The sequence below is a fragment of the Equus caballus genome, chromosome 8 (genome assembly GCF_041296265.1).
Source record: "Equus caballus isolate H_3958 breed thoroughbred chromosome 8, TB-T2T, whole genome shotgun sequence".
Taxonomy (NCBI): Eukaryota; Metazoa; Chordata; class Mammalia; order Perissodactyla; family Equidae; genus Equus; species Equus caballus.
In genome coordinates this window covers 79,692,366-79,719,713 of record NC_091691.1, presented here as the reverse complement: position 1 = coordinate 79,719,713, position 27,348 = coordinate 79,692,366, and the positions used below count along the sequence as shown (strand labels likewise).

Sequence of the window (27,348 nt, the reverse complement as noted above, 5' to 3'; positions counted from 1 at the left end):
CGTGGGACGCCACCTTAACGTGGCCTGACAAGCAGTGCCATGTCAGCGCCCAGGATCCGAACCCTGGGCCGCCGCAGCGGAGCGCGCACGAACTTAACCACTCAGCCACGGAGCCGGCCGCTAAGCTTTTAATTTTATAAAACAGACTGGAAGCTCCATAAAGAAATGGACTGAGAATGATGTTGGTGCTGTTGTTGTTTTTGTTATTATTGATGTTTTAATTGCATATCCATAGAGCCCACTCCAGTGCCTGACACACGGAAGGCACACACACACACAATGCCTGTTGAAAGATCCGCTAAAGCAGTGCCTAACACAAAGGAAACAGGGTAAACTGCAATGTTCAACATCATCAGCAAGGCAACGAACAGAGACTTTTGAACACAAGGCATTTGTCATGCCTCAAGTAGGCTTGTGCCCACTTGATTTGTCCCTTAGTTAACACAGCATTAATCTGATATTTGTTAACATTTGTACCCTTTCATAGGCACTGCTGTTGATTACTCAGGGAGAGGGATTATAGAGCTCTTCTGGGAAATTTAAAAACTAATAGGGAGAGAACCTTGGGAAGAAATGCTTACCTAAGCATTGCAGGTCATGACTTTCAGAGTGGTCCTCTCTGAAATAGTTTTAGACAATCAAGAATATACTCTTTTGTATTAAGTAGAAATTTAGCTTCATTTTTCCTTGAAATGGGTAGGCAATGATGTCAATATCATCTCCAACAACTGATTCGAAATACCATCTGTGATGGTCAGTTTTATGTGTCAGCTTGGCTAGGTGTTGTTGTAAGGGTATCGTGTAGATGTGACTAAAGTCCATAATAATTTTATTTTACGTAAAAGGATATTACCCTAGATAATTTGGGTGGGCCATGTTCAATCAGGTGAAAGGCCTTAAGAGTAAAGCTGAGACTTCCCTGAAGGAGAAATTTTACTTTTAGAGAGTAGCTTCAGCTTGAGAGTTCCAGTCTGCCTTTCCTCATGGCCTGACTGGTAGATTCTGGAATTGCCTAGCCAGCCATCACAATCACTTAAGCCAATTCCTTACAATATATCTCCTATGGTTCTGTTTCTCTGCTTGAAACCTAACTGACATACCATCTTACCACATCCAATATTTTGATATATAAATCTTTTTGAATGCCCTGTGTATTCTGTTCCATTCATTTGACTTTAAATCAAGAGGCTTTCATGTGCAGAATCCATCAATTTTTAGTAGAAGTTAGTTAAAACATCTCACTATAAAGTAGATATGCAAATTTCTCCTTATAATTTTGCCAAACTTTGATTTATATATTTTGCGTTCAGGATCTGTCAGAATCATTAATTCAGTTTTGATTAAACAAAAGCCTACTAACGACTTGAAGTGAACATGAGACGGCAGTTTAGAGACCATCCATTAAGTCTTTCCCCAGCGGGATCTCACCTGGCCAGCCCAAGTACTGATGAGAATGTCCCTTCCAAGCACGTGCAGTAGGAGACTGTCCATCTCATCCTCTCTATGACACCTATAGTGAAGGTTTAACACGCTGTATAGACTAGTGCCTAGGTCACTCTGATAATCCTGCCAAATTTCTTTGAAATATTATATTTTATGTTAAAAATTTATTATGCATTTTATTCTAGAACATAGCTGCGAAAATCTCTCTCTCTAAAAACACCTGGAAATTCTAGATTAAATAATAAAAAATATTAAAATATATACATAAAATTCCAATAGTAAAAGAGGTCTTAATGTCTAGTTAAGTGGCTTATTTAATGCTATTTAGATGTACCTCTAACAAAAGTGGTCCTTAAATAAATCAGGAATAGCTTTGGTATGAGAAAATCACCAAAGGAGGGAACCTACCCCAGGCATTTGTTTGTTAGAAATTTCTTCCTCAGATTGCACTGAATCTGTTTTACCATAGCAATACCTGCAGATAAACTCCAGTTTTACACAGTGGGATTAAAAAAGATCAAATTCCTCTTTCAAAATATCTTTACCCAAGTCTTCTGATTCTAAATTCACTGCCTTCTGTACCAAATCATTATCAACAGAATGAAATCTGTGAGTTTCCTCTACATCTAGATAAGTGTCGGATGTAATGATGGGCAGAAGCAGACATTTCCCTTCTCCGAGAGGCTTTCAGGACATCACCTTCAGAATTCTGGGTTGCAAATGTTCCTGCTGCTTTGCTGTGACGGGTACTTGGCTGGGCAAGTTTTAGATCTCTTGAAAGCTCTTTTAATCTTAATTTCCCCTATAAAGTAACTAGGAAATAATATCTGCTTTCCTGTCTTATAATAGTCTTTTGAGAATCAAATGACAAGCTGCTTTTACAATAGTTTATAAAATTAAGCAATTAATAAATGTAAAGCTAACTAACATTTGCAGATTATTTTCTGACTTGATTTGCAAATATGCCATGATTTTGACCCAGAATACATCATTACTCCCACTGCAGAGATAAGGATAATAAGGCTCAGAGAGAGTAAGCAAAGGTTCCGTGTAGTGCCTTCATCACAACCAGGACTGCTCTTGGGTGAAGACTCTGGGCTCTGTCCGATCTTCTGCTGGGGTCTCACAGACCACTCTTCAGAGACCCACTTGACCTAAGCTGGGACCTAAGAGGGACATCAGCAGCAAATGTAAAGCATTGTGTAAATATGCAAGGAATTTTCATCTATAATGATTACATCCAGAGCTGAGTAATGGACAGGCAGGCAGGAAAGAGTTAATGATTCTCTCTTTTAGATTGGCGCCTGGGCTAACAACTGTTGCCAATCTTCCTTTTTTTTTTTTTAAGGATTGGCACCTGGGCTAACAACTGTTGCCAATCTTTTTTTTTTTTTTCTCTGCCTTATCTCCCCAAACCCCCCCGTACACAGTTGTATATCTTAGTTGCAGGTCTTTCTAGTTGTGGGATGTGGGACGCCGTCTCAACGTGGCCTGACAAGCGGTGCCTTGTCCATGCCCAGGATCCGAACCCTGGGCCACAGCAGCGGAGCGCACGAACTTAACCACTCGGCCACGGAGCCGGCCTGGAGGTAATGATTCTATTGCTTCGACAGTGGATCAACCTAAGAGATTAATAAAACTTCAAATTCAGGATAAAGTACAGTTAAGTTGTTTTCTTACTTGGAAAAAATGTTTCCCTGTTAGAAAGAGGAAGTATCTTCAAGAGTTATACCAATAATCACCAGGAACAAGCAATATTTTGAGCCCCAACATGGATAGCTGTTACCTAAAGATCTTTCAACACAGTATTCATTCATTCATTCATTCATTCATTCATTGGAGGTGGTAGAGAGAAGCTTGTCTGTAATCAAAAGCTTTTTTGTGTGTGTATTTCTAAAAGTTGTTATCGGAAATGTCTTTCCTGAGTTGGGCTAGTGGAAATATTAAATAGCACTTTAAAAATAAATTGGTAGGAAACTTTTAAGTTAATCACTTCTAGAGCTATGCAGCTCCAAATTTGCAAACATAATCTTCAATTTTAATTATCCAATAGACACCTCTTTCTGTCCCTGCATTATTCCACTGTCCCTTTATATACTCACACAACCAAACATTCATTACTCATGGTCAGCAACACGTTACTGACAGTTTGAGTTAAGGATATAGGTTTTCAATTTGGGCAGAATTAGATTTGAAGTTTTACTCCACCACTTATTAGATATGTGACTTTGAAAAATTTGCTAGCTCTCTTTCTTTGCCTAAGTTTTCTCATCAATAAAATGGGGATATGTACATTAAAAATGTTATAAAGATTAAATTTGTAAAAGTACATAAAGCTATTTTTTATCATGGAGATTTTTAAAGCTTTATTGAGGTATACTTAACATGCCAAAAATTGCACATAGATTTTGATGAGTTTGAATATATGCATACATCCACGATACCATCCCCACAATCAAGGTAATAAACATATCCATCACTTCCCAAAAATTTCATGTCTTCTTGCTTTTTTTTTACGGCAATAACACTTAGCATGAGGCCTACCTTCTTAATGATTTTTAAGTGCATAGTACCGTATTGTTAACTATAGGTACTATGTTGTACAGCACATCTCTAGAACTTACTCATTTTGTATAACTGCCACTTTATATCCATTAGACACATCCTCATTTCCCTTTCCCCATCTCCCCTGGGAATTACTGTTCTATTCTCTGCCTCTGTGTGTTTGACTATTTTAGCCACCTCCTATAAGTGGAATCATGCAATATTTGCCCGTCTGTGACTGGCTTTCACTTAGCATAGTGTCTTCCAGGTCCATCCAAGTTGTCACAAATGGCAGGATTTGCTTCTTTTTTAAGGCTGAATAATATTCCATTGTATGTATATACCACATTTTCTTTAGCCATTTGTCTGTCAATGGATATTTGAGTTGTGTCTCTGTCTTGCCTGTTGTCAATAATGCTTCAATGAACATGGAAATGTAGATATCTTTTCTAGAACCTCATTTCAATTCTTTTGGATACGTACCCAGGAGTGGGACAGCTAGATCATGTGGCAGTTCTATTTTTAATTTTTTGATGAAACTTCATACTGCTTTCAGCAAGTGGTTATTATTAAAGTTGACATCGGTGTTATTATTGCTGTAAGTTTTTAAATTATTTTTACTATCAATGATCTTTTATAGATTCGCATAATAGCCAGAGTCATTCACAATAAAGTGAGCTGAAGATGACAACATTGCGTAGTACAAGGAGCATATAACTAGGAGTTGAAATGCTTGCAGTCTAGCCAGGATCATCCCCTTAAGTAATGGTAGATCTTAGCAGTGCCACTCATCAGATCTGTTACCTCTTTTGTAAAACAAGGGCTCTGGACGGTATGAATGATGTGCTTCCTATTCCATCGGTCAGGAACCTATAGTTCAATCTCAATGTGCGTTTGTGAGTGTGCATGTGTGTTTCCTTACTGTTTCTAAGTATAATTTTATTCTAAAGGAACTATGATGTAGGTAGCAATGCTTTTCTTAGCAGGAAAAATATTTTATTGTTAAAAGCATATTGTGTTCTGCCTGTTTCTACCCCCACTACTAAGTGCCTTCAAGCTCTATAATTCCTCTATTTCTAATTTCTTGGAACTTATGATAAGAGATGGTGCATTATTCAGCAATGTAATTTCCCTTTGTTCCTCTAATGTTAACTTTGTTATAAAATTCTATGCTATTGTCTGAATTTTTCAGTCCGTAAAATACCAATGTATGTTTATCATTATGTCTATTCTACATTGGCCATGAAACACAAGAAAACTCTTAAATTCAATTGCAAACAACCTCCTCTGAAGAGCACTCAGACATTAATAATAGCACTGGAAAACTTAGTTGACATGGGTCCCCACAATGAAACTGATAGGAGTCATTTAAAATCCTTATTGTAACTCTGAATTACTTTGTTATTGCAGATGTCTCATTATCCTAGTAAAAAACACACACAACAAAAAACACCTGTCTGACAGAGGATTATAAAGGAAAGAGGTTTGAGTCTCTACACCTGAATATTTATATCATCCAAATGAAGCATTCTGTCATTTCCCATTTCCTAACAGCCAAATCAATATATCCACATATCATACAAGTACTGAAAATATGGGGCCATATCCTATACATTTTAAAGTGCTGCAGATCCATAAGCAAAATCAATTATTTCTGCATACTAGAAAGTGTATAAGTTACTAAATATATACTGGGGACAAGTCAAAACCACAGCTAATCTACCAGTGTGTAGTACTTCCTGGGTCCTTGATGCTTTGTAGCATTGGAGACGTTCCCACAATATCTAGACACACAACAGGAGTTACTAAAACGAGGTCACAGAGCAGGGGAGAGGAAGGCAGAAGCTCTGCAAAACTTGTTTTTAATGTTTTAAGGGTATAAGGTTATTCCCTGGCTGTTTTTATTTCTTCATTTCAAATTAAAAATGAAGTCTGTGACTTTTTTCAAAAACTATCAAATACAGCTACAAATATAACTGCTCAGATTATGTTTGCTTTCCCAAATTCATTTTATAAGTATTGAAATGAAGAAGCAACAGTATGAATGAAGGCTTCAAATTTGGAGTCCAGATTCCCACAAATCTATAAAGATGGGAATGGGCATTTGTGAACTTTTCCAGTAACAAGCTAATTAATTCATCCTATTTCTTTTCTTTTGCTCTGATGATATTAAACTAGAGTGGTGATGGGTTATCCCACGCTGATTAGAAGCTCTAATTGCCATGCATATTTTAGGTGAATAACAATATAGGACTGAATTATTTATTTTTGAATAAATAAAGTTTAGAGAATACAATTAAAAATGATTGTCCTTGAGAGGAAAAATAAAAGGAGTCTGTAGTGAGCTGAATGGTGTGTCCCTAAAATTCGTGTATAAGTAGAACTTCAGAATGTGACCTTATTTGGAAATAGAGTCTTTACAGATATAACTAGTTAAGAATCTTGAAATGAAGTCATCCTGGATTTAGGGTGGGGTCCATATCCAATGACTAGCGTCCTTATGAGAAGAGGAGAGGACACAGAGAGACAGAGAGGAAGGTGAGACACAGATAGGAGAGATGCATCTACAAGCCAAGGAACATCAAGGATTGCTTGCAGCCATCAGAGTTTAGGAGAGAGACACAGATGGATTCTCTCAAAGCCTCCAGAAGGAGCCAATCCTGTAGACAACTTTATTTCAGACTTCGGGCTATTTTTTAAAAATGATTTTACCTTCTGCAGAGAGAAAATCCTAAAAGTCTGTATATATTCAGGGAGTCAGAATCTTGGTTTGATGATACTGAGCTAAATGTGTTAAATTCCACTTGCCAAAAAAACTCGTAAGTATTAAACAATTCACACTACCAAGTTCTTTTGGTCATGTGGCTACTATTCTTCATTTGTTTTCCAGATCACTCTTTTCTTAGCTGTTCAGTGGGCATAGAGTTAGCTTTAGTGGTAAGAAATCTTTAATTTTGGTAAGCAAAAGTCATAATATGACATTAGAGTCTTTTTGTTTTCAGTTTACATATACAATTAAAAATAAGTATTTTATCATTGTTACTAACATAAGCAAAAATCACTATTAAAAATTTTGGTGTATATATTACCATAGATATTTCCCTATTCAAATTTTGTTGGTTTATGAATATGAATGCATGCACTAATACTGGTATAAAACTGAGTTATTCACTTAACAGTGTTTTAAATATTTAACATGTGATTTAATATTTTTATATTACATCATTTTCAATAGCTGTGCAGTATTCTATGATATGATTTTGTCTGAAATTTCTATATTTGGATTCTTAGCGTCTTTTTTCTTAATACTTGCTATTAAAGTAACAGTGCAATGAACATGCTTATAGTCAAAAACTTTGAAAAAATATGGCTGTAGAATTGGAATAAACTCCCGGGGTAGAAAATCATCATACATATATGAAGATACATACACAGACAAACACACACACATATACACGTATATAAACATCTGTAGATAACATATATCTCTACACTTCTTTCCAGGAAGAATCTAGAAATTTTCTGTGTCTCAAGTGGTATGCGAGAGCTTGTCTCTCTCTCACAGGCTTTCCAAAACAGAATATCAGCATTCATTTTTTATCTTTATTACTTTGATCAGAGGAAAATGCTAACTCACTTTTGTTTTAATTTGCATTTCTCTACTGTTGAGAGTGAACATTTCATCATGCTATTGGCCATTTATAGTTCTGTAAATTGAGTATCCAATTGTTAGTTTTTCTATTAGAATGCTCATCCTTTAATGAATTATTTTATAAAAATAAGTTTATTTTATATTCTTAATCTTTATTTGAGAAGGAAAAGCAATGAAAATAAAGTTTTAGAGCTTCAAATGCTTCTATCTATTAAAAAATAAGTCTTTGTGCTCGCATCATCAGCACATATGCTAAACTTAGAATGATACAGAGAAGATGATCATGGTCCCTGCACAAGGATGACTGGCAAATTCATGAAGTGTCCCATATTTTGTATGATATATGTGAAAGTTGTTAAGAGACTAGATCCTAAGAGTTGTCATCACATGGAAAATTTGTTTTCTTTTCTCTCTTTTTCTTTTTATTGTATCTATATGAGATGATGGATGCTAACTAAACTTATTGTCGTAATCACTTCACACTAAATCTAAGTCAAACCATTGTACTGTACACCTGAAACTAATACAGTGATGTATGTCATATGTATCTCAATAAACTGGGGAAAAAAAGGCTTGGATTAAATTATCCTTAGCGTCTCTTCTTCTAATCTAATATTAAATTTTTGAAAAATTTTCAGCAAGATGTTTCACTTTTGGTGAATTCTTTCAAAGGAAACTACGTGTTTTGCTAAGTGTCCCATTAAGTACATACACCTCATTTCATCTTCAATTATTTTTACTTTCTTCTCATCATTTCATCAGGGAAAAGGACATAAGATCTTGGCTTTTCTTAAGCTTTTTAAACAGTATGGTAGAGTGCCATGACTTCTGCTTAGATTCAACAATACCCACCCAGGAGATTTTGTCCAGACATAAAACAAGTTATGTGATTTTTGGTGATCTATCTTAGAAGCACGCTCACCATTATGCTAAACTTTTATCGGCATAAAAGGCAAAAAACATGAAGGAAAACAGGTTTTGATCAAGTCTCAGAGTGTGGGATGAATAAGTATGGGTTTCCCCCAGTATCCAAAATTTCACTTTCTACTCCTTCACTTTTATGAAAGATCTACATCAGCACCACCTGTTTTTGCTAACTGAAAGAAATCCAAAGAGGATTTTCTCTTTTATGAAAAAAGGTGAAAAGTAATAATAGCGTTCAGCATTTATTGTGCAGCGAGTCCTTATGCAGGCCAAGCAGTCAAGTATACTGTCATATTCAAGACTGCCACATCAGCCACATGAGCCACAGCAGACAACAAACCTCAACCTTCGACATGGAGGCAGGCAGACCCAGAAGGTCTAGACATTCGTGACCTGCCTGTGCTGATGGATTCAGATGATGATGAGATGCTATTAGATGGCCTTTTTCCTCTCTCTCCTACACCCTACTCCTGTACCTTCCACCATCCCAACCTCTGATGACTCAGGTTAACACACCATCACCACCACCACCTCTCACCTTCCAGTGTGCTCACTGTCTTCCCAATTCTGGTAAGTAAAACTACACAGTGCATACATTATTTCTACTTTCTACAGCCTGTGTATTTATCATATCATTCCTGCTTTTACTATATGTTACTGTCACTTTATGTTATATGTGTTATTTGGTATGATTTGGTAAGCTATTTTGGGGGTCTGGGAATACTTGAAAATTTTTCCCATATAAACTAATGGTATTGCTTCTTCACTTTACACCATCTCAGCTTACCAAAGTTCTCACAGGAATGCTCTACTTTCAGATAGCGGGGTAAACCTGTAGCTTAAAGTGTGTGTGCATGCTATGATTTCAAATGAATTTACTGAGTACTTTCTATAGAGAAAGGAATTTGATAAGGGGTTGCTTTCTTTTTTTTCCCATTTGCAATGATAATTTACTTTATCCATTAGTAGTAAATTATGAGGTTCAGTTTGTACATTGTCCTGGACCCAGTTTATCCGCCACTCCAGATTTGCTCAACTTCATCCACCAAACCTTGCCATGAGCCACTGCTATATGGTTTGCTTCCTAAGTCTCTGGCAATAGTTCACGCTCTTAGGGCTAAAAAGCCCTGAGTACTGCTGTTACCCTGGAGCAAGCCGCCGCCATGTAAGGTGCCACCTGACAAGGAGAGAACTCCATATTCGCACACTCAACAGAAGCTCTGGCTTCCCAGGGGGTTGTTTGGAAGTACGGAACACTTAACAACCTGTGGGTGGACTTTGACCAATGATAGACAAGAGAGAAACTGCTCACGCTTCCTACCCAGCCATCGACTGTGAGACGTAATAGTTCATGTGGCCTCTCCAGAGATATCCCATTAGGCCAAGCAAGCTTTGTGTTTGTTCCAAACTTGTGGCCAGATTAATAGTATGCCACCATGATTGGTTTCTCATCTTCCTTGCCTCACTTCCTTTGTTCTCTCACTCTTGGTTTCCTGGGCTTGTACTCCCAAAGGCATTACGTTGAAAGCCTGCCTCAGTCTCTGTTTTCTAGGAACCTGGAGTGACATATCTTAAGGGTTCCAATAGTCAAAGGAAATACATGACTATTCATTTTATAAAATAAAAACCATATTCTCTAAATACTGCATTGAAACTGGGTCCAGTTTCCATAGGGAAGCTTGACCTACCATTGGAATTCATCCAATATGGCTACAAAAGTGAATTTACTTTTGTTTAGGGAAAGTAAAATAATCTCTCTGTTTATTCTCAAACTACCCTTCTCCCCATTTTCCAACCCCATCCTCACCCCTGGAGATTAGGGAAGGGGAAACCAAAGTGACTTAAACTTGGAACTATTTGATTAGACTACTTTTAAGTTATTTGACAATAGGAAATACTGCTGAATCAGCAGTGCTTAGAAACTAATATGGATTAAAAAGAAATCTATGAAACATTTATTAAGATGATGTTACAGAAGCCAAATATGCAGTGAAAGCATTATAGAAACCATCAGGTTAAAAATATAAAGGTTATTCTTGTTCAGACCAATAAATGTCACCTGCCGGGGAAAAAAAAAAGAAAGCTCCCTTGAAGTGAGAGTATATTTTATTCTTAAAGCATTTAATTCATCAAAACCTTGCAAGACTGCACCATGTGAACACTGACCTGTGAACAGGTACCAGAGGTTATTCGGCTCCAGGGTTTCCATCTCACCCCTGCGGGTTGTCTTTCTATGTCGAATTTTATAGCCAGTAATAAATCCATTTTGTGTTCCTGATGGAGGAGGCAGCCAGCTTACTTTGATACTCTGTAAAATAATAGATGTAAATTAAAACATTGGAGAGAGGAAGGACAACAGGACCGGGTCAAAGAAATGACTCAAGCCAAATCTAAGTATGCATAAAGCAGAGAGGCAAGAAGTGTTAGGGATCGCCCATTATAGCCAAATTAAATCCATTCTTACAATCTGACAGTATTCCTATTTGCCAGATTTTGACAAAAATACACAATTAATTTGATTGATTACATGCATTCTCTCCTCTCCTTTGAAAATGCAACAAAAATGACAGTAAAATATTCTAAAGGGTATAAACCCATAAGGAAATAGAGAATAGGACTCCAGTGGATGAGAGATGTTAACAAACATTTAGGAGGTGTAAACTGAGGGAATTGTGGTGACTGAACCAAAGGAGAAAAATGAAACCTAAATACCCCCTTAAGAGATATTAATGAAAACAAGGTGATTTGCATGATGAAATTCAAGGAGGACTGGAAATTGTTGCTTCCTAAGCATCTTGGAAGGCAGGACTGAAGCATGATGCTGAAGTAAGAGATAGATTGCAAGTCCTTCCTACATCCACTAAAGCCAATCTACTAACTTTCTCTGACCTTGGAGTAGCTGAGAGCTTTATTCTCTAGGGATATTAAAACAGAATCCATGGACTTAGAGAAATCTGGCACAGAAAAGTGTAGGGATGACAGAGATATAATACTGCCAAGTCTTCCTTCCTCTTGTACCTAGAGCAATGGCAACCCAGTACATACTTTCCAGGAAGAATATCAGATAATTGGTCTCTAGAGAAATTATAAGTTTGGCCCTAGAGAAAACAACAGCCAGGTCCCTAATCAATACCCCCAACAATGAGGCTCCCACTTAATAACCCCACTTATGCACTAGACTTTGCAATTGGCAATCAGTTTTTCAGTATTTCACTTAATGTAAACTGACAATTTAAGACTACTAGAGATTAGAAAAGCCTTTAGCATAAAAGACAGAGGAAAAAATACATAAAAACATAATAGCACTTGAAGGAAATAATATTAATGCTTAGAGGAGAAAAAGGACCCAAAAAGCTGTCATTTGGGGCCAGCCCCCTGGCTGAGAGGTTAAGTTCATGCTCTGCTTCAGTGGCTCAGGGTTCACTAGTTCGGATCCTGGGCATGGACCTACACACTGTTCATCAAGCCATGCTGTGGTGGCATCCCACATGGAAGAACTAGAATGACTTACAACCAGTATATACAACTATGTACTTGGGCTTTGGGGAGAAAAAAAAAAAAAGAGGAAGACTGGCAACAGGTGTTAGCTCAGGGCCAATCTTCCTCACCAAAAAAAAACCCCAAAACAACTGTCATTTATGCCCTGATAATCTAAGAGAAGATATTGCATACATGAACAGGATAAAAATATAGGAATAATGAAAGCTTTTTTTTAATAAGGGCACTGGGCATTGGTTTACAACATTGTGTAAATTTCAGGTATACATCATTATATCTGGCTTCTGTATAGACTTCATTGTGTTTACACCAAAATTCCAGTTTCCATCTGTCACCATACATATGAAAATTTGTTTTTATTATTATTTTGTGAGGAAGATTCAACCTGAGCTAACATCTCTTGTCAATCTTCCTCTTTTCTTTGCTGGAGGAAGATTAGCTCTGAGATAACATCTGCACCAGTCTCCCTCTATTTTTTACATGGGACACCGCCACAGCATGGCTGATGAGTGGGCCAGGTCTGCACCTGGGATCCGAACCCACAAACCTGGGACACCAAAGCAGAGCACCCAGAACTTTAAACACCTGACCACAGGGCTGGCCCCCTGAAAGATTTTTTTGAAAAGCTTATGACAATTATAATTTGGTGGCAAAAATGAAATATGCAATAGGTAAGTTGGAATATAAATTAAAAGAAATCATTTAAAATTCAGTGGGAAAAAAGATACTCATATGAAATTGGAGAGAAAAGATAAGATATTAGAGGTTTAGTTCTTAATTTCCAACATTCAACTAACAAGATGAAAGAATGAAAAAGCAGGAAAAAGAGAATGCAGAAAACTAGCAAAAAAAACCCCCCCAAAACCCTCCCCCCCAGTAAAAACCTTACAGAAGGGAAAAACGTGAGACTCCAGTCTGAAAAGGATTATGGAATGTCTACCAAAACACGTTAAAAAGAGCCACATCAAAGCATGTTACTTTGAACTACTAGAGCCCCAAGAAGAAGAGAGGATCCAAAAGCTTCCAGAATGGGGGGCGGGAAAAAGCAGGTCACACAAAAAATGATCAGGAGTAAGAAGAGTAAGAAGTGAGATTTCTCAACAACATTTGAAGTTAGAAACAATGGAACAATACTTAAAATTCTGATCCTAAAGGATTTTAACCTAGAATTCTAAAGCCAGACAATAAATTGTCAAGTATAAGGAAAATATAAGTAAAAGAATATGTGCCTGTGTAAGTACAAGTACAAGGATATTTCAGATACACATGATTTCTAAGATATCCACCTGTGTTCCCTTTATCATGAAGCTAATGGGGGGTGTGTTTGAGGAAAGTAAGGATGCAAACTGAGAAAGAAAACGATTTGAAATCCGAGAAACAGAGAACCCAAACTGGAAAAAAAATATGGAATTTCTCAGTGAAGAAAATTGTAGCATGATATAAGATTAGGCGTGGTGAGACCCCAGATTCTAAAGAGTGTATATTGTATAATTCCATTGATATGAAGTTCAACAACAAGCAAAACTAATCTACAGTAATATGAATCAGAACAGTAGTTGTCTATGGCAGGTGCACCGGAAAATTGAATGGCCATGGGTAGAAGACGACTTTTTGGAGTAACAGAAGTATTCTGCATCTTTATTTCATGTTTCTTATATGGATGGATACAATTGCCTAAATACATTACTATGAGCTGAATTGTGCCCCTGCTCCAAATTCCTATGCTGAAGTTTTAATTCCCAGGACCTCAGAATGTGACTGTTTTTGGAGATAGGGCCTTTAAAGAGGTCATTAAAGTTAAACGATGTCATTAATGTAGGCCTAATCCAATATGACTGGTGTCCTTATAAGAAAAGAAAAGATTAAGACACAGAAAATACAGAGGCAGACCGCATGAAGACCCTAGAAGAAGACAGCCATCTATAAGTTGAGAGAGAGGACTCAGAAGAAACAACTCTGCTTATACCTTGATCTTGGACTTCTCGCCCTCAGAACTGTGAGAAAACAAATACCTGCTATTTAAGCCATCTGGTCAGTGATATTTGTTATGGCAGCCTAGCTGACCAATACACTCATGGAACTAAACACTTGAAGATCTGTATTTTTCTCTTTAATTAATTACACCTCAATGAAAGAAGAAGAAGAAATAGAAGGACAATGAGGAAGAGGAGAAGGAAGAGCAGGAGGAGGAAAAGAGGAAGAAGATTGGGGAAAGGAAATGGAGATGGAGGTGAGTAAGCGTGCTAAATCCTGACATAAAAATAAATCGACAGATGATCTCTACAACTGGTGAATTAAAACTGGGGAATGAAGGGACAGCTACACAAGCACATTAGTGAGAAACATAAAGGTAAATGCCATAAAAGAAATGACGGCTAAAAGCAATGGACATGGGAGTCTGAAGGGAACGGGAATGGGATTTGGGGAGGTCAGGGAAGGGTCTATTGGTTTTTGTTATAAGCCTACTGATGCTATTTAACTTTTTTTTTTATGTTTTGCATTATTTTATTATGTAACAATCAATAGCTAATACAAAGTCATGATTATTGCCATATCTGCATACTATTAATTCTATCACATATTTTTTCAGGTATTTTATTGAGGTATAATTGACTAATAAAATGATAAGATATTTAAGATGTCCATCACTGTGATTTGATACATGTGTACATTGTGAAAGGATTTCCACCATGTCGTTAAGTTAACGCAACTATCACCTCACATATGTATCTTTGTTTGTGTGAGAACATTTCAGTTCTACTCTCTTAGAAAATTTCAATTATGCAATACAGAGTTATCAACTATGGTCGCCATGTTTTACATTAGATCCTGAGATTTTATTCATCTTATAGCTGAATGTTTGAACCCTTTTAGCAACTTTTTCCTATTTCCCCTACCCCTCACCTTCTTTTTTTTTTTTTTTGTATACATTACATCGTGTTCACCACCCGAACACTACATATTTAAAGTGCTAAAAGGAAAAAACCTACAAGCAAGAATACTCTATCCATCAAGGTTGTCATTCAGAATGGAGGGAGAGATAAAGAGCTTCCCAGACAAGCAAAAATTAAGGAGTTTATCACCAATAAACCAGTTTTGCAAGAAATGCTGAAGGGACTTATTTAAGTGGGAAAGCAATGACCACAAACAGAGATAAAAAAAATTATCAAAAATTCCAAAAAACAACAATAAAAACCAGGCAATAAAATCACTTGTAAGGTAAAAGTATAGTAAAGGCAGCAGATCAACTACCTGTGAAGATAATGTGGAGGTTAAAAGACAAATGTACTAAAATCACCTATTTCAATGGTAAGAGGGTAATGGATAGACACACACTAAACAAAAGACTATATATGATGTGAAAAACATATAATGTGGGAGGAGGGGAGTGAAAAAGTAGAGCTGTTAGAAAGAGGTCAAGCTAAAGAGTCTATCTACTCAATGTAGACTGTTATATGTCTAGTATATTAAATAGGATCCTCATGTTAACCACAAACCAGAAACCTATAACAAGCAGGAAAAAAAGTAAGACAAAAGAAATCAAACATATTACTAAAGATAGCCATCAAACCACAAGGGAAGAGAGCAAGAGAAAAAGAAAGGAACTGAGAGGAACTACTAAAACAGCCCCAAAAAAGAAAAAGTGACAAAATGGCAATAAATACATATTTATCAATAGCTACTTTAAATGTCAATGGAGTAAATGCTCCAATCAAATGCCATAGGGTGGCCAACTGGATAAAAAAACAAGATCCATGTATATGCTGCATACAAGAGACACACTTCAGACCTATTTAACTTTTTAAAAAATAATGTGCATGTAATACTTTGATGAAAATTTAAATTACTTTTTAAAATAAACACAAAATTGTCCTTTTGAGGTGGTAGAAATAAACGACTGATTGTCAGAAAGAAGACAGACATAAACTCAAGGAATGGATTTGTGAGCCCCCTATGCCCACAGTCCTAGGACCATTCTGACCTCATTTCAATCGCGTGGCAGCGTAGCAGCGGCAGAGCAGTATTCTCCAGGGAGACAGAAGCCTGAAATCCTTCTTCCTGATCTACTACAAATTAACTAGTGCTCTACAAATAATCAAGTTCCGTTCTAAAAGGACTTAAAAACTCGTCCGAAGTCATAGTTACCTGCTAATGGTTTTAACAATTTCAAAACATGTGCCAACTACAGTTGATTCTCATCATTTGCAGTAGTTATGTTCTATAAAGTTGCAGCGAAACCCGAATTCGTGAATATTGAAATATCGCTCCTAAAGAAAATACAGGTTTAGTTTTCTATGAGTCTTTGCTTATATCTTTGTCAACTCACGGATACATTACCTTATTTTATGTGTGTTTCTGTTTAAAGACACTTTATTTAATATTATTGTTAACTCCTTCACATTGATCTGGTGGCTAACGGCACAAGAACTCATGTATGAATGAAGCTTATGTGATTCATGTATTTTCTCCATAAGCCACATTGCAGCCTTCTTACATTTAGGAACACCAGACAGCACTTCAGCACTTCACTTTGGGGGCATTTTAAACAGTGAAATCACTAACAAAAAGCGAAAAAAAAAAAAAAGCAAAATACGTGGCACTTATTTGACTACAAAAAGGACACTTTGAGAAGTCTTCTTTTGAACAGAGCAGTTTGTTGAAAAGGGTATCTTCTTTCTCAACCTCAGCTGGGAATGTATGCTTCCGGAGACTCAAATTTTTCACCGTGCCGCATGTGCATGTGTCTGTGAATGACTGTAAAGGTACTGTGGGTATTGATTGTGGGTTACAAATAAATTTTAGTGGGTAGGTGAATTTGCAGCCAGCCCGATGGTCTAGTGGTTGATTTGGCATTCTCCACCTGGGTTGGTTTCCTGATTAGGAAACCTCATTACCTGTCTGTCAATTGTCATATGGCAGCTGTGCATTGCTGTGATGCTGAAAGCTGTTCCACCAGTATTTCAAATACCAGCTGGGTTACCCATGGTGGGCAGGTTTCAGCAGAGCTTCCAGACTAAGACACACTAGAAAGAAGGACTTGGTCACTAAAAAAATTGGCCATGAAAGCCTTATGAATAGCAGTGGAGGATTGTCTAATATAGCGCTGGAAATTGAAAGGATGATGCAAAAAGACTGGGCAGGGTTCCCCTCTTCTATGCACAGGATCGCTAGGACTCAGACTTGACTGGACGGCGCTAACAACAAGGTGAATTTGCAAATATAGATTCTGCAAATAATAGGATCAACCATAATTATATATATAATTATAATTGTATAATAAATATGTTTTAATAATTTTAGAGGAACTTAATTAAATAGAATGAATCTGATTATTTAAATTGTCAGAAAGAGTATGGCTCTACTGAGACCATTTACTTTGTCCTCACTACCCTTTAAATGTGAGAAAGTGAGTACCACTCTTATCAATACCTGTTAACGGTTTTTTTACACTTACTACAAATCTAGTGATGATCTAAACACTGCACATATCTACACGAGTTACATTTTTTATTCTCGCAATGACCCTGTAAGTTATCTGCCGTTATTCCCTTTGTACAATGATGTAAACCGGGACACAGAGTACTCAAGTAACTTAAAGCTGCACACCCAGTAAGTGATAGAAGCAGAATCTGAACTGAGATAATGTAAGTCGGAAGCTGGCATTATTTACTATTTAATATTGCTTCCCATGGGAGTTCAAGAGGCTGAGAGTCTAATTCATTTGTTTATTATTCGTTCAAAATATATTACCTGCCTCTATGTTGTGCTTTAAGCACTGTCTTTGGGACTATAGAAACACTCTAATACGTCATGGTGTATCCATTCTGGCTAAGGAAATAGACACATAAACTGGTGATGAAAAATAATCCCAGAAAATATAATAGAGGGAGAGATCAATTTTGTCTCATGGGGTCAAGAAAGACTTTGCAAGAAGCTCATCTTTAAAGTGTGGGTAGGACGTCACAGAGGGGATAAGAACAGTATTCAAGGCAGAGGGACTCTCAGGTGCAAGCTCAGCGTGTCACAACAATGGAGAGCATCTTCAAGGGAAGATCAAGTAGCCCTTTACTGGCTAGAGCAGATGGGACATATAGGACAATTTAATGCAAAGGTAGATTTGAGAAAAAATTCAAGTTTTTTAGGTCATCCTAAGGAGGCGTGGTAAATCAATGTGCTAATTTGAGGCATTTGCTAAGTTATTTGGGAGACAAATTAATGGATAAAATAATAATATATAGTCACTGGCTCCCAAATAACTCATAACCTTTAAATACACACAGACTCACTCACTCCTTCTCCCCTTCCACACACACACATACATGCACAGGTGTGGATGTGTTCTTTGCTCTCAAATATTTTAGAAACTAGTAAAGGAAAACAACCCAGATTTGATGAATAGTCATGCCTTATACTTATATTCTACTACTCACCTTACTTTTATGTTTCAATGATTCAAGGTCGGCATAGCAGATATTATCATATTTTACAATTTTACAAAGGAGGAAATTGAGGCACAGAGTTAAATGAATGTGCAGAAGTCACCTTGTACCATCACTCAGGATTATCCAACAGTTAAGTCTAATGTTCTTTTCATCATTTCATGCTAAAATAAGTAATCAGAGAGTCTCTACTTGGGAATTCTACTCACCTAAATTCTCCTACAGATTATTCTTGGAAGAAACAAAACTGAATTTAAATAATTAGTTTTTAACATATCCAACAGGCCTTCCCATAAGTAGCCCTTGGTAAATCAAGAAGGGTCATTTTCTAAGGACTACAAGCTTGTTTTTTAAAGTCAAAATTAAATTCAAATAGAAAATGAAGATATAAATGAAGATATTAAACTTTAGACCAACAGGTGGAACCTTCTGATTTTCAGTTAACACTTTGCTATGGCTCTGCTGAGTGACCTCTCATAAGTTTTGTAAATGACCTAAATTCCAATGCACAAATTGAAAAAAGAAGAATAATTGTGCTTAGTGTGTCTACCAAATGATTGTAAATCACTTGATAAGCCTGGAGAACTTAATTATACTACTGATTACATGAGCAATACTTAGTTTTTGACAGATAATAATTTTTATTTATCATATTTAAGGATTTCTCATGATTGCATAAACTATTCTCAAATAGCCGATACCTTATTATCAATGCCTAGCAGCAATTAATTAATAGAATCAGTTATACATTCTACACACCAGGAGGTGAATCCCCTTCATGGTTATTATTCATCTTGGAAGTAATTTTATCATTTTTATTCATCCTGATATGTGAGTAGAAAGTAAGTTTATTAGCATCTTTTGTGCTTTATCTTTGATTTCAAGCAATTGAATCAATTCAATCAGCAGATTGAAAAAACTCTGAGCGTCAAATTCTTCCTGTATAAATTCCTCTGCTGATTATATGGCTGGATATCCCCAATTATACTGTTTTTGGAAGTTAATTGAAAGTGTTCAGTGACTTTTTCCTATTTAATGGTATAGCGTATCTTATTTTCTGTATGAGACCTGTTTCGCCGGTGCTCAGTAGCTCAGACTTCATTGCTCATTCTCTCACCGAGTGACCTAAAGCTGTCACTGTTATGGGAAAATTCTTGTAACATGACCTAGTCTTTGTGGGCAAGACTGGTAATGATTTTTATTAAAAGTACTTAACGCATGACCTTTGACTTTTGAAAAATCAATTCTAGTAGCTGTGACTTGACTTTTGGTCCTTTTATTACTTGAGAAGGAGAAATTAATTCTTTTCACTTTTGCAATGTTCTATCTTGAATCAAAGATTAATTCTGCTTTTTTTTCAGATTTGGAAAAAAAGAACTGCAAAATTTAGCTTCTCCAAATCCCTCCATTCCCTCTTTGGTTACCATGAAAAGGAATTAGTTTACAATAAACATGGTGGAGTGCAGTTGGTGTATTGATTTAAAGGAAAGGACCTCATTGGCCATTATTTCCTAAGTATCTGAGACAACTTTGTCTGATTCAGTGATGCGGTATTATCTTTTGATGGGCTCTATTAATTCATTCCTTTATCTTTCCTTTATTCTAGATGCATATGAGTAGTAAGAAAACAGGAAAACAATAACTGATAAGTCCATCACCTAAAATTTTTTTCAGAAGCCACATTTCATAAACGTCTATTTTCAATATCATCTATCCCATTGCACACTGCCGTTTTGCTTTACTCTTTCTAGAGCAGACCTCAGGGGAAGACAAGCCCTTCTCCAAACATATTCAGTTACTGTCGTAAAGAGCCTTTCTTTCTTTTTTTTTTAAGTGGTTTTATCTGGATAGCATTTCCGTAGAAGGGAATTGGAGGGCACCATTTGAAAGAAGGTCCTTGAAGCAAATACGAATGCCTTGGCTGAAACATAGCAGGAATCTAAGAATCTTGAAATTTAATTGAAAATCAGTTTTGAACTCTGCCCCTTATTTCTGTTCTATAATTCTGGTGACTTATGGAATCTCATGTGAAATTGCTTGAAGAATGAAATGTGTTTTCAGTACCGATGAGGCCCTATGGATTTTTATTAAAGAAAGTCTGTCAGCACTTCTAAAGAACCTCTTTTTATTGTATCTCCCATCCGTCCCCTTATTTACTTTCCCTCTTCCACTGCCCTAATTAAGATCTTAATTAACCATTGCCTAGAATATTGCCATGGCTAACTAACTGATCCCAATGCCTCCAGTGTCACTCTGCTCATGTCCATATTAGTCATCTTCCTTATCAGTGAATGAGCCACTTAAGCTCTTTGAGCCCAAGTGTTCTCACCTGCAAGAGGTGCTAATAACAGTACCTACCTCAAAGGATGTGGTGTGGATTAAAGGAGACAATGGGAAGATGCTTGGAAGTTCCATCACAGTTCTGGTGCATAATAATGATGCAATAAATTATAAATACTTCAAGGGAAAAAACGAGGAAAGAGAAAAAGAGAGTGAGGGCCAGAAATGAAGAGATTAGGAGATGGAGAAGGGGAGAATAAAGACAGGCAAAAGTAAAGAAGGGTAGGAAGGAAGCAAGCAAACCATGTACAGTAACAACGCTCAGAATGTAGACATACTTATTTGTGTATTGACTCAAGGACTTTTCTTCCTTACATCCAAAGGAGCACTGAGAGAGATAAGTTACCTAGTAACACTTTTTAAACTCCTTTTCTTCTATGAATATTTAGTGAGCAATTTCCTGTGTGAGTACGATTCACATTTCTTGTAGCCAATAGAACCTTTAGGCACGGGTAGTGAAGAACAGACCTTGGGATAGTGCAGAGACTAGAAGAATGCAGAAAAGTGAAGAGATGCAGGCGGTATATATTTTTGGAGGTAGACTTGACAGGACTTGGTGATTTATCACATGTCAAGTCTAAAGGAGGAACACTCATCAAGAATGACTCAGGTTTCTGACATAAACAACTCGGTAGATGATAGTGCATTTACTGAGATAAGGTTGTCTGAAAAATAATCCACTTTCAAAAAAAAGTTCCCTGGACCTCCCCGTAGCATCAATAAGTGACAATTCATAGAGAATGTACAAACAAAGGCTACCTATATTGATAATATTCTAATTAATCTTAGGAAGGGCATTTTTCTAATTTTATCATTTAGAATAAATAATATCTTAGTCATATCAAAATTATATAATAACAGCATTTAATATTGAACCTTTGATATTTATCTAAATACTTAGTAAATATTTCTATTGATGGTAAAAAGATATAAGTGAATTTTAAACTGGAATAGAAATTAATAAAACGGTATTTTAAACTCTTATGATGTATATAATTGTGTGAACAATTTCCAAAAACTGTTTTGCCTTTTTATAAACCTATACACTTTATGGTACTAACCAAGTATGGGTTTGATAAAATATCAATAGGATATAGTAAAGGTCTCTATATATTTTTCGTAAAGTTAGGTACTGTTCTGGCAGATTTGACATGTTGTTACTTCATTATCATAAATATGCAGTCTCCTGTGATGAGTGAAGTTAAAAACTTGAGTAGCATACTAAAATTGGCATTCTTGAGTTCACATAGGCAACTGTTATCCAAAATGACCTAAAGCCACATGAGCAAGTACTTTATGTGACACATTTCCAGAGTGAAGTCTGCTAGTACCACAGAAAGTTTGAGTTAAATATTTGTGTAATAATAAATGTATGGTTATATACAAATTGAGTAATACTTGATTTTAAATACAATTTTACACACGTCTTAAATTCAGGGAGGAAACATTGCTTTGTTTTACTAAAAAAATGAAAGCTAATCCGTTGTGACTTTATTTAATGACTTTGAAATAACGCACACATTTCTTCATCAATAGATTTGTTTAGGTGTAAAATAGTCCTCCCTTTCTCTCTGCCCTGCTGGCCTCCTTCTCCTCACAGTTCGTGCCAGTGGAGCCTCCATCTAAGAATTATGCCCTACTTGACCTACTCTGGAAAATTCCCGGCCCTGTTTATGTAATATGCTAGGCCACACTGGGACAATTTCTCAGGTTGCTCAACTTCAAATCAAATACTGCAAATCCCCTTTGATTTGGGTCCCAGTTTTAGTAACTGGTTTCTCTAGTAGGGATGCTGTCATGCTTCTCTGTGAATGTTCTTTTGCTTTGTTAATCTGCCTGGTTCATCCAAGACATTCACGTATGAGTCTTCCAGCAGCTAGTGTCTCCTTTCTGAATCTATCAGAGGCTGCCCAACTTCCCTGACAATATTTATTTGCCTCTCTGAACCTAGACATGTTATCTGCCTTCACACTCTGAATTGCCCAAACCTACTGGCCTTCTGATTCACCACCTGAAGCACCTCATCAGCCCTTTCTGACATCACTTACCCGACACAACTGTTATCTACCACTCTCTTTCTCTGGATACCATGGCCAGTCTTCCCAAAGGAACATCCCTAATCATCTGACTTACTCTTGTATAGGGGCATGACCCTCCTCCTGACACTGGCTCTGAACTCCATACCCATTCATCCCACAGATCTGTCTTTTTCAGGTGTATACAATGCACATGCATCAGATTAAACAAAAATTCACACACCATGAGAAATGTCATCTGGAATATGCTCCATTTCTTATATGTTCCTTTTTTTATATTTCTTAGCTAACATAAACTGAGTTGAATTTAAATTGATGTTATAAAATTGGATGCCACCACTTTTCTCAGCTCTTTTAATCACATGCTGAATGCTCAACCATCACAAATCCAAGGAAAAAAGGGGAAGCTGATAACTGACCTAACCTACTTCATTTTAGCAGCACAGGGACTTTGAACCAGTAAATTAAGGTCAAACATATTTCCAAACCCTCACTGTGAGATTCCCCAATCCATCACTGTCCACAGAGACACAGGGCACCTGGTGTATATTGACAATTTGGCCATCTGGTAGGCTAGTATTTTGCATACTTTGAAAGTAACATTTTATAAATATTTCTTGAGTTATTCAAAGATGAGGCTCAGAGTTCTATTAGGAGAAGAGTGGACAATAGCTGAGTGTGGCCTGTGGACTCTTCTCTAGTGGTGTGGCTAATTCAACTCTGGCCCCAGACCTACATGCGCATTCTATGTAATAAACATTAGTTGTCTATTTAAGAATTAACTCCAAATTTTAAATCAAGCTCAAATCCTAGGCATAGGTGAATGCAATATACTGGAATCTCCTTAATTTTTATAGCTAGTGCTTAGAAAATCTTATTAGATGTTCTGTCTAGCATGCAGCTCTGAATTGTCGTTTAGAGAGTGAGAACAGTGTTCTACAAATAAAGGATATTCAATAAGAATAAGAAGACGGATGACAGGAAGCATACTGTTCCACTCTGTTTTTCATTAATTTGCCAAGTGACATTAGGAATCATTTATCCTAACCGCATCAGTGGTGCATCACGCGATCATCCCCATCTCCCACCTAGTTATTGAGAAGTGATCAGTGAGAAAGGGCTTAGAAACCTGAAACCACTGCAAAATACAAAGTTTCATTTTGATTTTTAAAATTTTATAATTGTTATAGTTAGTAGTAGTAGTATCCACATTTGTTTTGAATTACACAAAAAGGCATTGAAAATTGAAGCAATTTTTCAAAGAATTAAGTCATCAAGTCACTTTGGCCTCACATGATTGGATATTGAAGACATAAAAAATAAATGAATGAGTGATTCTGATTGAGTCTGAATTGCCTTCATAAAGACTTCATCTGATTGAAACAACTAGATGACGGTTCCCTGGAAACAACTTTCTTTGCTACTCAAAAACCATTTAGTGCAACGTGTGAAGAGGTGGTTTCTTTATGGCAGATTTTACCATATTCTGATGAGTGGCTCATAGAAACAGTGCTTTCTCTATTGATTACCAAAACCCTGTTGGAGCTGATTCTCAGATATGTAACTATGTATGGTCTCTATTACTGGAAGAAACATTTTAAAAAATCAATCTTTCCTTTCCTGCTAAGCTTTCTTGGTCAACTAAATAAAATTAATCAAATACTCCTAAACTAACCAAGAAAATCACCCTCAAACGCAGAGTATGTAGTCCACCTTAAAGGGAAAAGAAAAAAAAAAGATATAACTGGTGTGTACCTAGCATCCTCTTTTTTGTAAACTCCTGGACTTAAAATGGCATTTTTTTTCATGTGATAATTTGCTATGCATAGCCTAGTAGCCAGGCCTGTTTTCTTCGAGGTCCTGGAAACCGGGAATGTAATTTCTAGGAGGTATTCACATTTTGACGAAATTCCATTACAATAAAGCAATTTGGTTGTTCCCTAGAGTTCATGATAAAGGGATCTTAAGAGTAATACATTTCAGAATTTGTCAGTATCAATAGACTTTATTCTCCAGTGCCTAACTCATTCCCTGGAAGTAAGCTGGATGTTTAGGGAGGCTCATTAACTCTTTCAGATCACTAGCTCCTTTCTCAGACTATTCATTTTTACTAGATAAAACTACTAAAAGCAATAGAATAGCCTCAATGCAGGGACTAGAGTTATGAAAGCCAGAACACAAATATATCAGGGGAGTTTTATGTAAAATTATACCCTTGAAAGGCACAAGAAAATAGACCAATGTACAATTTAGAGCAGAAAATATAGTGTCCACTCATTTCCCATCTCTTTTTTGTTTCAGAACATAGAAGCCAAGATGCTATTTGAGCAGTAAGGAGAATGGCATAACTTCAGAATAACTGATTTCACCAGACATTTAAGCATCCTGACCCAAAGAGATAAGAGTTTAAATGTTGATTTGTGCTATATGAAAATTCTTTCACATATGGGATGAAATGAATTTATCAAGAATAACCAGTAAGAATTCAGGATATTGCAATGATGCACTCAAGCTAAGATGATCATGATATACCAACTTGGTCTCTAAAAAATGAAACATTAGTTTAAAGATTGCACAATGCCTAATAAGAGAATAAAACCCATAATTTTGATGACAACTTATACTCAAAAATCCTTTTAGAGTAATAAAACCAGAACTTTTAAAATTATTGTCACAAAAACAATTTCTACCTAATGTTTGATGGAAGAATTATGATTGCAAATCAGTCTTGTACAGAACAATGCCTATTTTGCTTTTATGTATCAAAATTTAGACATGTCCAATATTCAAGGACAAATACATATAGCTGAGTCTACACTAAATAAGGAAACAAAATCTTACTATGAAACATTAAAAAAAAAAGGCCGAAGCAGCTACTTAACAGAGGCATATCTTCAAGCAAACTGTCAAATTAGGCCCTAAGTAATTAATCTCTGAAATGAGCAGGCTTTCAATTTCAGAGCAACCATCTCAAAGACACGACTTACCATGTAATTACATGGGACATTACAATGTATTTATGAGGTCATTTGTTACAATGTACAGTAATTACAGAGTACTTACATGGCTATTTATGTCTCATAAAATGAAGTGAGACTAAATATTTTAATTGTGTTGGAGAAATGAGGGAAAATATTTGAGTTCCAAATGTCAGGTGAGATTATAGGTCAGATTCACATAACTCATATTAACAGCTGGCTGCTTCCAGAATCACAAGTGTTTTGTGATGCTCTCTTGTTGGAAACAAAGGTTTGAGAAATATTTCTTCCAAGAATGAAGTAAGTGGAATTGTTCTCAATTTCAATTTCCAGATAATGCTAGAATACAGACCACTAATATAATTTACTATCTACACGTTACATCCAAACCATAAGTGTCCAGCTGTCAATAGAGTTGCTGGATTAAAAATAATGTCATATGCAATATTTTCATAAATGACACACCATACAACTCAACAGAATAATAAAATAACAATCTTTATGTTTTTCACTTCACTACTTTGGATAAAAATCATATTTGCTCAGATTTTCAGGGCCTCTCTTCTCAAACACACATCCTAAACCCATTCTCATTTTCTAAAAAAGAGGACTTCGAGTAAAATTTTCAAAGCTGTGTTTTTATCCAAGTCTCCTCCACTTATCCCAGCTTTTACTTGAACATTCTTACTTAGCCTAACAGGTGAATTATGGTGGCTGAGAGAAGAGCTTTCTATGCTTGTTACCTCTGAAACATCACTGACATATGAAGAATCAAGACAGCTCAGTGGTCTCATAATTGTATTGTTGATTTTAAAAATTAAAATTAAAAATATTTTTAAATGCTTAATAATCTGTTCTCTTCGGATTAATGCCCAGAGCAAATTTTGCTATTATTGACAGGCATTGCTTTATTAATTTGTTCATTAAACATTCTGAATGCCTGTTATGTTCCAGGATGGTGCTGTCACAGAGGGATATTCACCTAGAACACTCTCCTTGAAGAGTATAATCCTTTCCAGGGAGAGATTCTATGATGCTGTTGGTATGTTGGCCTTACTAAGTCTATTAAGCTAAATAGACACACCACACTATGGTCTCCTTTTGGGAAAATAAATTCTGGCTTTATATTCAAAGTTTATGCCTTTAAATTAGAATGCCCATTATTTGATGAATCATGAAATGCAAATATTACCCAGCATTTGTTTATTCTTGCTAAGCTGCCTCCTGTTCCTCTGATTCAATGATTAGAAAGTTCAAAATAATTTTGAGTGATGATGGTATAGGCAAAATATTCCTTTCTAAGCTTTAGCCTGTCTTGTGGACTTCAACAATCATTTTTCAAAAATATAAATGTCAACTCTTTTTTTGTCATGCCGATATTCTAACCACCAAATTGCTATAAATATGTGAACTCATTAATTCATGAAAAGGTTGATCAGCAGGTTGACAGTGATACCACTGCAGCCTCCTGGTAAAACAGGGATTCTATCAGT

At 36.3% G+C, this 27,348-nt stretch overlaps 1 protein-coding gene and 1 non-coding gene across 2 annotated transcripts in view; one reads left to right on the top strand and one right to left on the bottom strand.

The window, feature by feature from the left end:
* DCC (DCC netrin 1 receptor) overlaps nt 1-27,348 on the bottom strand; it is a 1,092,740-nt gene that overhangs the window by 182,325 nt on the left and 883,067 nt on the right. Inside the window, exon 13 of the mRNA XM_023647823.2 lies at nt 10,730-10,871. Coding sequence (XP_023503591.1) covers nt 10,730-10,871 — 142 coding nt within the window. The remainder of the gene's footprint in view (nt 1-10,729; nt 10,872-27,348) is intronic.
* Nucleotides 7,868-7,974, top strand: LOC111774846 (U6 spliceosomal RNA). Its single transcript, XR_002810149.1, has one exon. It is a non-coding gene; the product is annotated as a U6 spliceosomal RNA (small nuclear RNA).